Source organism: Sinohyriopsis cumingii, chromosome 9 (assembly GCF_028554795.1).
Source record: "Sinohyriopsis cumingii isolate HCF-2022 chromosome 9, ASM2855479v2, whole genome shotgun sequence".
Taxonomy (NCBI): domain Eukaryota; kingdom Metazoa; phylum Mollusca; class Bivalvia; order Unionida; family Unionidae; genus Sinohyriopsis; species Sinohyriopsis cumingii.
The window spans coordinates 25,314,475-25,326,880 of NC_142969.1; the positions used below are offsets into that span (position 1 = coordinate 25,314,475).

At 37.1% G+C, this 12,406-nt stretch overlaps 1 protein-coding gene across 1 annotated transcript in view; it reads right to left on the reverse strand.

The window, feature by feature from the left end:
* Positions 1 to 12,406, reverse strand: part of LOC149791415 (cubilin-like) — a 203,259-nt gene that overhangs the window by 110,751 nt on the left and 80,102 nt on the right. The window contains exons 26-28 of the mRNA XM_089969953.1: positions 7,135 to 7,477; positions 2,949 to 3,102; positions 523 to 704 (exon numbers count right to left, since the gene is read on the reverse strand). Of these exons, the coding sequence (XP_089826079.1) occupies positions 523 to 704; positions 2,949 to 3,102; positions 7,135 to 7,477 (679 nt within the window). The remainder of the gene's footprint in view (positions 1 to 522; positions 705 to 2,948; positions 3,103 to 7,134; positions 7,478 to 12,406) is intronic.

A 12,406-nucleotide genomic window follows, 5' to 3' on the forward strand; every position in this document is an offset into this window, starting at 1 on the left:
TATATTACAGTGACTTATAGATGGTAAACTGTGCCAAATTCATGGAGCAATTTTGTTGTGTGATATACGGATCAAGATACAGGTGGGGAAAATTGGACACTGGTGAGTTCTAGCTACAGTGTAATAGTAGAAGTGAACACGAAAGAAGAGAGCTGAATAACAGGCCTGAAATTAGTTTTTATCAACCTTATTATTTCACTACTTGCTTCTTTATCATCACAAAAGGTAGTGGGAATGTGTGCATGTATGCAATATTAGTGTTATATGTTAATAAATATCAATATTTTTTTTGTAGCTTGTGCTGATAGTCTTTTATTTTAGTCTTCACTCCATGACTGATTGTCATCCATCCTAACTCCTCAATCTCAAGCATCTGACAGTGATGGTGTGTTAGTGACATAAAGAAGACATAAATCATTTGAAAGATGTACAGGTGATAACTTTAAAATGTCCCAAATACAATATACAAAGCATACTGAAAATGATGTGATCAGGATCAAGGTGCAAATTTACAATACATACCTCTAAATGATCAAATCGGCAAGATGTGTGTGTCTCAATGTCAAAGTGGGAGAAAGACATGTTGATTGTGTTCCCTAATGAAGTATCAATGATCCAAGTACAATTACGATTGTAGGGATATGAGTTAGGGAAGTTTGGACTTTCAATCACACCACTGTATGAAGTCAATCTGTTGTTGCAATCTGAAATGTTAAAGAACAGCCTGTTGTCATATGAAATCACTATTATAGCAACCTAGAATCAAGTCATATTTTGTTATTTCATGCTGTGTAATATTACATCATAATGCCAGATGTAAGAGGTGTTCCATTATACTTACAAAAGAGGTAATGTAACACCAGTGACAAATGTGTCTCATTATACTTCCAAGTGAGGTCTTACAACACCAATGATAAATGTATACCATTATACTTCCAAGAGAGGTCATGCAACACCAGTGACAAACATGTTCCAACATATTTCCAAAAGAGGTAATGTAACACCAGTGACAAATGTGTACAAAGTGTCTCATTACACTTCCAAGAGATGTCACGCAACACCAATGACAAATGTGTCACATTATACTTCAAAGAAAGGTCATGCGATAAATTAATTGACCCTCACATGATTCTGCATTGCCATAAAATGGACCTATGGTCACTTGTCAAAATGAACAGCCAGCTGGGAAACTAGACTGGCTGGTGGAAAGCTGGAACTGTGAGGTATGGCATGGACAGCTTATAAAACATGCCAAAATTTGTGTTACATCCCATGCACCCAGACATATAGGCCCAAAGATTATGCTCAGACATATGTGGAACTCGTGAGAATGGGAAGAAAATCTCCCATCAAATCCACGCCTGCATTGGTAGACACAATGAATGGAGGAATACAGAAACTCCCCTAAAGCCAGCAACTTCAATGTCATTTCCTGTACTAATCTCTGCATTTGCAACTCTAGCAACACCTGGGATGAGTGCAACAGGAACATCTCTGAAATGCACTGGTCCTTCATACCCAGGTAGGTGGATGTAATAGTCACTGAGGGCAAAGTTCACATGGTCTTGCAAGACATGACAGCATGCTGTATCCTGATACTCTAGAACCTGATTCTGTCTTAAAATGACCAATCAAGATGTCAATATTTTACACTGACTTTGACTTCACCACAATCTCTTTGCATTTCAAACTTTTACACAGAACCATGGGCCATATCTCTTCTAATCATTTAGCACAGACACTGCACAGGCAAGCAGAAAAACAGTCCAAGCAAGGCACCTCTTGTGAGCATCCTTAGTAACCTTAAACCACTTGCACTTAAACACTTGGCTGTCACTGTCAAACTGAAACAATAAGAATGACAAAAACAATAGGAACAGTAATTCAAATAAATCCACTATAATAAGGAACTTGTACACGTCCACTATAATAAGGAACTCGTACATGTCCACTATAATAAAGAACTCATGCATGTCCACTATAATAAGGAACTAGTACATGTCCACTGAAATAAGGAACTCATACATGTCCACTATAATAAGGAACTCATACATGTCCACTATCATAAAGAACTCATACATGTCCACTATAAGAAACTAGTACATGTCCACTATAATAAGGAATTCATACATGTCCTTAATAATAAAGAACTCATATATCTCCACTATAATAAGGAACTCGTATATGTCCACCATAATAAGAAGTCATACATGTCCACTATAATAAGGAAGTCATACATGTCCACAATAATAAGGAACTCATTTGTAAAGAAGCAAACATTCAAGCAGAGTATCCAAATAAACAATGAGTACCAATGATACCATGCTGGAGTACAAGGTGGTATAATTCAAGTCTGTATACTGCTAAAAATGTACACAATTACTGAGCAATACAAAATAAATTATGCAAATATGAATGAAATCCATTAATGATCAATACAAGATGGATGGGTACAATACAAACTGATTTTCTTTTGGTAATATGCTGCAGTGAAAGCTTAAAATGGTGAACATTCAGTTGACAGGTAGACACCTAGTGGTATTAAGTAGGTAATTGCTGAGCATTTTTGCCTTTGATTTATAGACAGGAACAATGAAATTCTGTCTTTCTGGGGTGGCCGGATTCAAGAGATAGAAGAGTTTATTTTCAAAAGTTTAATGCAATTATGGAATGTCTTCAATGGAGAAATTTAGGGCTCTGGATATCTGCATTGATGACAGTAACATCCATCATAGCTCCTTTCTATTGCCCGAAGAGTTTTGGGTACTTCATTTTTTTCAACTCTTTTTAGTGTAGGTCTAAATTCATATTTCCACAGCATAGATAGAATCAGAGCAACCTGAATTAAAAAAAATTGAGTTAAAAATTATTCTGAGATGGTAGCCTCTAAAAGCCAAGACTGACCCCAAAATCAAAGAATGTGTTTCTCAAAATGTTGTCATACTTACTGCTCATATAGAATGCATGGAACCCTCTCCCAGCCACTGATAAATCTGTACGATACTTCACCCACAGCTGGTTGGTTGTTGAACTAATTGGATCAGGAACAGATGTACCACAGAATTTTCCAAGAAGACGGCCAAATGCATTGGTTTCTCTCACCTATATACAAAATGTGCAGTGAATTGTTTTAATTTTCAATGGTATCAATTTTTCTTTTAAAATATAAAAATCTCCTCTTAACTTAAACTTATGGATAGTACACGGGAGTCCATTGTCTATATAAATGGATCATTGTTGGATGTGTAAATTATCGGTCTGTATTTATCACAAATTTCATCAAAACAGATGACCCGAATATAGCAGAGTTTCTGCAGTATTTCATTTGTCATTTCCTCTTACACACTGTTGCAAAGAAACAGGCATAATTATTTCCCTAATGCAAAGACGATCTCAGCTTGGATTCTGAACTTTACAGAAAATCTAAGAAAACTAAGTGACTAAAAGTAAGTGATCCAAAGAATGCTATGCTTTACCTTTTCATCAAGTGCACTTTACAATAAAACTGACTTAATCTCTGGTCACTGAAAAGGAGGTTACTGCAGCATAGTTTTGGTAGTGATGAGTGTGTTAATGAAAGTAAATGAAACCATAATGTTTAATTCATTTCTCTGGTAAATGAGTTTAAAAATTTAAAAAAAGGATAAACTCAAAACAAACAGACCACCTGTTTGATTAGCATGTGTTCTGTAGCTGTTGTTGTTGTTGTTGGAAGGTTTAACGCCATTTTTCAGCACACGATAGGCTATACATGGTGGCCAGAATTAATGGTGGAGGAAGAACCTAGGAAAACCCCGGGAAGAACCACCGACCCACAAGAAGCTACTGGCAAGCTTTCTCACATACCCACATTAGCCGAGTCCTAGACTCGAACCCACGCAGACAGAGGTGAGATGGCAGTGTTCTGTAGCTGGGCATTTTTAATGAGTGTTTGACAACAAGTGGTCCCTAGAAACTGGCACTCCATCTGCCTATCATTTTAAACCCTATATCTTTCACTGTATTCCCTAATTAATGACCCCTCCCTTGTTTAAGGATTGAAAAATTTAAACTAAGAATCATTGATCACATTGTTACAATGTACACCTCTCCCTCAATAACTCATGCACAATGGGGTCCACAAACATAGACTGTACTATAAGCGAGGCATGAGTTACCGAGGGACCTACAAAAGTTGAAGAAAAAAATCGCTTTAACATCGAGAAAACTTTAGGGGGGGAGCGGCGTTAGGGAACTGGACTGTTTAATGACTGAATCCTCATTTTACAATCACGTCGATAATAATTTTTAATAATGCGCTTTTTCTAATGAAGTTGTTTGTTATTCTGTTTAAATAACATTTTTTTCCAAAATATCCAACATATGAAAGATTGTTCAAACTGGTTTGAACAACCATCATGTGTATGCAAAAAATCTGTGTATTATAACTGCTTTTTGTTTTCTAGTTGAGTCTGGTTCCCATAGTGATGTTTACTAGTATCTTGCCAAATCGGTAGTCCATAATTTGGGAACTAGACTAAATGTCGATACACCACCAAACAAGATTCCTTTTGTCAAAAACACGCAACATTTATTTCGTGACACGTCTAAGTTGAAACTCAAATTTTTTATTGTTCAATTAGTACAATGTTAATGTCATGATTTCATTGAAAGTAATGATGAAATTTCTTATCATCCCTGAGGATATCTCTAAATGCCAGTTCAAGAATTCTCTGAAACTCGCTTGCTCACAAATGGTTCTCAAGCTCTATATTTTACGAAGTATTCACTTCACTTGGCTGCCTTGTTATCTTTGATCACAGTTATGAAAGAGTCAGTTAATTTAAGGTAGTTTCTGTTACGTAAACAATAACATTTATTACACTGTTTGACTGATCAAATGAAGTGAGTTCACCTGATATACGACCGAGGCCGCAAGATTTTAAGTTAGTCCTATTTTTGTGCCTTTTAACTTTTCTTTTATTCCACCTCCTTTTTTTTAACTCAAAAGACATAATAAAAGTGATAATACAAAGGAGGCCAACTTTTAATTCAGTGCAATAATACAACAAAACTTCCGCAAGTCAGTTATCAAAACAAGATCGGCACTTAATTAGGTTCTCAGAGAAATGCTTGTGGACATAGCTGTTACGGTAGATTGACGTATTTTACGTTTAATTACAAGAGGACACATTGGATTTATGATGATTACACTTAAAAGGAACTAAAAGATGTAACTAGAACACAAATTTCAATTGATAAAAAAATTATTTAATTTGTACTTATTTATTAAAGTACTGCCTCCACTCGGCGTAAGTGACATTTTCATTGATCGAAATTTCCTTACATATCGTTAATTGCGGTGTACTAGGAACAATGTTTAGAAAGAAAATGTATAAAATTGTAGTGGCTATTTTTAAATTTGATATTTCATAGTGGTGATTAAAATTTCCAGGTCCTATCTACCGTTTTCAATGATAAAATGAGCGATACATCAAAGTTTCCGTTACCAATTTTGATCACAATTTTCTTCAAGTTTAACAATTAGGGATACATTTTTTGGGTATTTTCGGGTTTAAAAAATGGGATCCACGCCTGACACCGCATTATAAGTGGGTTCGTGGGTTATCAGAGCGCAAGTTATCGAGGGAGTGGTTTATATATCAATGTATAAAATTGCTAAAATTACTAAAGTCACAGGCACACAGGTAGTGTTAAACATTATTCAATAGTTGGGTGAAAAGTTCCAAGACTTACCAGTCCCACTTCAACCAGCTACTGAGTGGAAATATGTGTTGAGTGATTATCGTTCTAACTTTCTGATATTTGCAATGACTGAATTCAGTGGCAGAATGATCCCCCGATGTACATGATGTTATTATAATATATAATATATAATACTATAATAGTACATCATAATAAAAACTTTAGTTCTCGTTACTGTACTCTAATAAATTCCCCCCATTTGGAAAATGTAACGTCCCCGGGGGCAATGATTGGGGAATATACAGTACGTGGCTAAGAAAGGTACAACAGGAACTTTCATTTGAACACAACACTTGATGTTGAAGACAGGTGACTTCAGAATTTTCTTTAACACAAATCTATAAGATTGTTTATGATGAAGAAAAATGCTTTTTGCTTAAATAGGTGAGACAGGAACTCCTAACATATCAGTGTATGAACTTTAAGACCTATAATAATACTGTATATGAATTTTAGTTGATTGCATTTTTTTCTGTGTTTATTAAATGGTGGCCATGTCTGATGGTGAATCAACTGTATAAAATTTAAGCCCTTCAAGTTGTGAAGCTTCCTGTCAAGCTTTGTCAACTTCTGTCAAGTGGCACTTTTTTTTGAGATGTCATTTAAAGTTTTAGTTTTTTTAATACCAGCCACAGTGGATGGTGGATCAACATAATTCCCTACAAAATTGAAAGAATTGAATGCCATTATGCTTTCTGTCAGATTTGGTCAAAATATATTGAGTGATTCTTTAAAGGAAGTTTTTTTTAAAAGATTTTTATTATTTTCAGAAATGTTGGCCACATTTTATCTCAGACTGGTACCTTTTAAGACCTATCCTCAAGGTTGCTTTCTGTTAAATTTGGTCAAATTCTGTCGAGTGGGATTCAAAAAGACGTCATTGTGAGGCTTTCCTATAGTTAGTAATCTGAAAGCTGTATATTCTAAAAATCTGAAAACACTTCATGCCATGATGTGGTTGAGATTGGTCCAATCATCTTTTTGAAGAATTTGCAAATAGCAAATGCTGACCGATGCAAGATGGACAATGAACAAGACAAAAATGCAAGACAGGTTATGTAAAATGGATGCATCTGGTATAAAAAAATTGCTTGGCCTTAGGACCAAAAGTACAGATATCCCTAACTATTGTTATATTGTTAACATAATTTGAAAAAGACATAACAAACAGCTGAAAATTAAATTGTCTAGAAAACAATGACACTTGGAAAGACAACATTTCACAATATATTTGGTTTCTTATGTATAGTGTGGTTCCTAATACTGGAAATGTTCTCTGCCAACCAATCAAAAGCATGTTACATTCACTGAAGTATCATAATGACAGTTTTTAGATCTGTGGCTGTTTTCAACACAAAAAAATCTCTCTAATACTTAATGATTACTCACCTCTACATAGTCATAGCTACAGGAAACGTGTGTTTCCATATCCAAATCCACAAATACCAGTCGAATGGTGCTGCCTCTAGAAACCTGAATTCTCCAAAAGCACTCAGCATTGTGGCCATTAGGGATGGGGTAATTGGGGGATATAAAACTTCCTGTTGGGGTGCTCAAATCCCCTCCACAACCGGTGGCTGTAGAATCATATGACAACCGAAAACCTCTTGCTGACTGAGTATTGTCCGTCTTGAATTTCAAGTACATACGGTTGCTATGGGAGACAATAATTCTGTCAATGTTTGTACCACAATAGGTGCCAACAAGTGGTGAAGTGGCAAAGCCACCATTTCTGGAGAAGAAAAAAAAAGATTAAAAACAGTGGAGAAAAGGGGAAGCAACCATTTCTGGAGAAGAAAAAAATAAAAAATATCTGTCAGTCTGACCATGTAAATCTGGCGCAAAACATTATCATAACTACAAATGTGTTGATACAAAATGGATGCCCATGCCAATATAGGAGGGCATGGATCTAAGTAAAACAGGAGCCATAACTCTGACACATTCTGATGGGGGGGGGGGGTTGTGAATATAAAAAGAAAGTGATTATCTACCTTGACCTTAGTGTTCTTAATACACAGCTAGACCTATGAACATCATGCAAATGACAGTAGCACTGCATGCCTTCTGCATAGAATAAGCTGCTAGGGGATGGGGTGATTTAAATGCATAGGTCATAACACCAGTTGGAAGTACAATTCATTTTGAGTTTCTTTAAATAAAGTGTAGTATTTATAATGGTATATTCTGAGATGCCAATCCTTCCTAATGTAAAATGTGAAATGTGAACATCAAAAACCAATTTTTCTAGTAAAACGTTTTTCAAATAATACTTACCCAACCATAATACCTAAGGAGAACTACTCCTACCGTACAAATCCAGCCCTCCCAGATAACACTTTTAGCTAAAAAGAAGCTAAAATTTATCATCTGGATGGTGGATGGGCTGAGCGATCTCCCATTAGTATAGGGCCCTGTGCCAAATCCCATGAATATTTTAGTAACTATCGGAGCGTAAGACTTGCTCTTTGTGGATGTAACTGCAGGGAGGCTGTATGTGTATTATGATTGGGTAAATATTCTTGAAGAACATATTTTACTAGAAAAAGATTGGTTTCTTCTTCAAATACAATACCCAATCATAATACCTTATGAGAATAGGTGAGAGGTAGAGGAAGGCAGATCCCCTTAACCCAGAGAGACCATCTCTGGTCCCCTAAAGTATGTGAAATGGCTTCTAGATAATCAAACTGGAAAAGAAAAGACTCAGTCAGGGAGAGGCTGCGAAAGGGAAAATTTCCCTCCCGCAAATCCAGCAGAAGTTGTGAAGCTGCATCTGTATGAAGCTGTCTGATGATCTAGAAAGGTACACGTAAGAGTTCATCCAGATCAACTTGAGCCTCTTAGAATGAGAGATTGCATGAATTCAATTCCCATTCCTATGGGACACATTCTTTTTACTTGAACATTGATTCCAGACCTAGTCAAGCAAATCTTGAAAGGGTACAAGGTCAGAGATGTTCTTGCTGATAAGCTTGAGAAGAAACGAATGTAACACATGAAATCACATCTTGCTCCAAAAGATAACTCATCTACTGCTTGGAGCCTGTTGTAGGCGAATTGCAGAACTTGCAGAAGCTATTTGAGTGGGGGCATGAAATCAGGCCTCTTGCAAGTTAACACTGTGTTGTCTCCACAATGGATCACGTTAGGACCCATTGTTACATTCTATTGCAAACCAAAGAGTGTAGCCAAGTTGATTAAATATGATTAGATTAAGGACCAACTGATAAGTTCTGCATTGTAGCTAAAGAACTCTGGCCATAGGCTTTGAAGTGGTGCTGAATGTGATACAGAGTCCCCAGGAAACTTGTAGGGTTCCTCATGACATCATGATAAATCTTCCCCATCCAGCTATGAAAGATTGGGGTGGGTCTGAATGCATGTCATTGATATAGGGATGGTCTTATGGCATGTGCTCTAGGGACATTCCTGCAACCTTGCTGGTTGCCCTGCAAATCCCTCCACCATAGCTGAGACTGAAAGGGATGGTGGCATGTTGTGAATTCCATCAACCTGATCATTATGGAGGAGAATAGATGATGAAGTTTGCAAAAAGTACATCTTGGGCCATGACTGGTCTATAATGTGGAGGTACAGAGAAAAGCATCTTTTGTCCACCGGTTTTAAGTTCATAGCTTCTATTACGGTTACAACATGTTGTGCCTCTGTTATGAAGTCGACCATACTATAACTCTGCTTCCACTCAGACCCAAGGTACTAAGTTTGGCACTGTAAATAATGAGTGTCTCAAGGCAGTATGTGGGTTGCCTGAAGTTCTTGTAATGTAAGTTTAGCACAACAAGAGATAATTTATTTATAAACATGCATGGAAGATCCTGGTTTGATTCCACACTCGATTATTGTCTCCCCATTAAGTTTCTCAGGTAAATCCAGAGCAAGTGGCAGGTCTGGGTCAAATATGTACCTTCATATATGGGGAGTGTTCACTGTCTATACTATCATTAACCCAATGGGATTCAGTTCTCTCCTTCACCAGCCATGTAACACAAACGAAAGCTAGAGAAGCCAGACAACCAACTCTGCTATGTCTCAAAATGCGATGTAACATCCAAGGCCAGGCTTACGTAAGTCACTTATATTTCATGAGCTAAAATCTTGATAAGTGTAACTGGCCAAGTGACAGTTCCGAGTACACTGATTTAATAACTCCCCTTAGACAAATGGCAATTCATGCATTCCTACTTTTAGACGTAGGAATAGTCTTTAATAGTTGATGCAGATATTGTCAATGCATCTAACATGCCACACACAGATCCAGTGTAAACCGGCACCTCCACATTGAGTAGGCCAAGTATCTTTAGGAAACATAAACAATGTCTTGTTTGATGCATTCTGATGGATAAGATATACTTTCGAAGGATTTGGGAGAAAGATGCCAATTTAATGTGTGTTAAGAGTTCAATATCTAGAGGAACTCAATGTTGTGAAGGGAAAAGGTCCCACATTGATTATCTCCCCTGAAATGAGAATGAGAAAAAATAAAGCAATAGTTTTGTAGTATGTCATCCAGGAATGCCACCTTCTCCATGGAGGCCATCCTGAACTTGGATATTATCTGGTCCAATGTTTTACTGAAGGTCCAACTTCAACATCTTTATTTATGCCTTCTCCAACACATAAACCTTTCTCTGATTGTATTTGGGAAGAAGACACTTGGTTCATCTGTGTTAAGGGTTCCATACCTAGATGGACCAAAATGTTGTGAAGGGATATGGTCAATTTCTCTATACTGAATTATCCACCAAACAATGATAGAAGGTTGTTCATGTTTTTAACCAAAACCCAAACTTACTGAAAGGTTTTGTGGTGTGTCATCAGGAACACTGCTGTCTTTTCACCTGATATACTGAACACTTAGTGAAGGCCCAAGGGGCTGTACAAATAGGTATGTGGAGATAAGAATTACACATTTTAATACTGATTGCATACTTAGTGCATCTGTATCACAGGTCTCAAGTGCACTGGATTTCTTAACCTGAAATGATCTGGAATAGAAGTCCTGTGTGTGCAATTCTGTACCATCTACACCACCCTTTGCAAGAGTGCGATTCTGTACCATCTACACCACCCTTTGCAAGTGGAGGGTTCAAATAATGAAATCCAGAGACCTTCCAGCACAGCTGGAAAACCCATCATTTTCTCAGGATGGTTGGTCCAAATCTAATAAAAATGGACTAGTCTGGCACCTCAGGTGGATCACCAGAGGGCATTGGTGACAGTGTATCACTCATGTCAGATGGAATGTCTGGGAAAGAAAAATATGTATTTCTCTCTCTCCCCTTCCTGCCTGCCTGCAAATAAAAGGAGCAACAAAAAACTGCCATTGTCAAGAACTGCCACTGCGAATTCTCTGGTTACAATCATAGTAGCTTTCTCTTGTATGTTTCCTAACAGATTCATGCATAGATAGAAGATAATGCTGAATGTTAAAGACCAACTCCTGTTTTCTCACTCTGACACCATAAGTGGAGAACCAAAAGGCAAGGAGCACATAGAAAAACATGAATGACCTTTTTGGCTATATAAAAAAAAGAAGCTCTAATTCATATGGCTAGACCAGTTGGTCAGCAGTTGTAACAGCCTGGTCTGGTTGGCTGGTGCAGTGTAATTGTTATGGCCCATCCATTTGTACCATGTTGGTTCAGACTGTCCATCCATACCATATTGGTCAAAATACAAATCTTCACGTCTTGATTTTCTTAAACTTTCATCACTGACGTGGTACATGATTGCAAGTCCTTCCATCTCATGGGTGTGGTCCTATATGTTGTGCCTCATTTGCAGGGTTCTAGGCTTATCCCCAGTAAGATTGCAATATGTGAACACCATTTCTAATGACTGACATATTGACAACAAAGCCTTTTGAGTCATACTTATCATTAGTGATTCCAAGGCCTGGTTAGAACCACCTGTGCTTTCTACTGTATTCACAGATACAGAACGTTCTGGTGCTAGTCAGCATCCTCATCAGGGGAATCTCAATATCACCCATGAGACTAATCAGCAATTCTACTATTGTTACAGATATAGTATGTTCTGTTACTCTTTCTGCATCTGCATGAGGGGTGGAAAAGGCATCTAAACATCAACCATGAGACTAATTAACTATTCGGATGTGAGGTGTATGTTAAAATTCTTACTACGTTGTACTGGAGTGTGCTAATTAACTATTCAGATATGAGGTGTATGTTAAAATTCTTAGTACAATGTACTGGAGTGTGCTAATTAACTATTCAGATGTGAGGTGTATGTTAAAATTCTTACTACGATGTACTGGAGTGTGCTAATTAACTATTCGGATGTGAGGTGTATGTTAAAATTCTTACTACGATGTACTGGAGTGTGCTAATTAACTATTCGGATGTGAGGTGTATGTTAAAATTCTTACTACGATGTACTGGAGTGTGCTGATTAACTATTCAGATGTGAGGTGTATGTTAAAATTCTTACTGTGATGTGCTGGAGTGTACTAATTAACTATTCAGATGCGAGGTGTATGTTATAATTCTTACTACGATGTACTGGAGTGTGCTAATTAACTATTCGGATGTGAGGTGTATGTTAAAATTCTTACAACAATGTACTGGAGTGTGCTAATTAACTATTCGGATGTGAGGTGTATGTTAAAATTCTTACA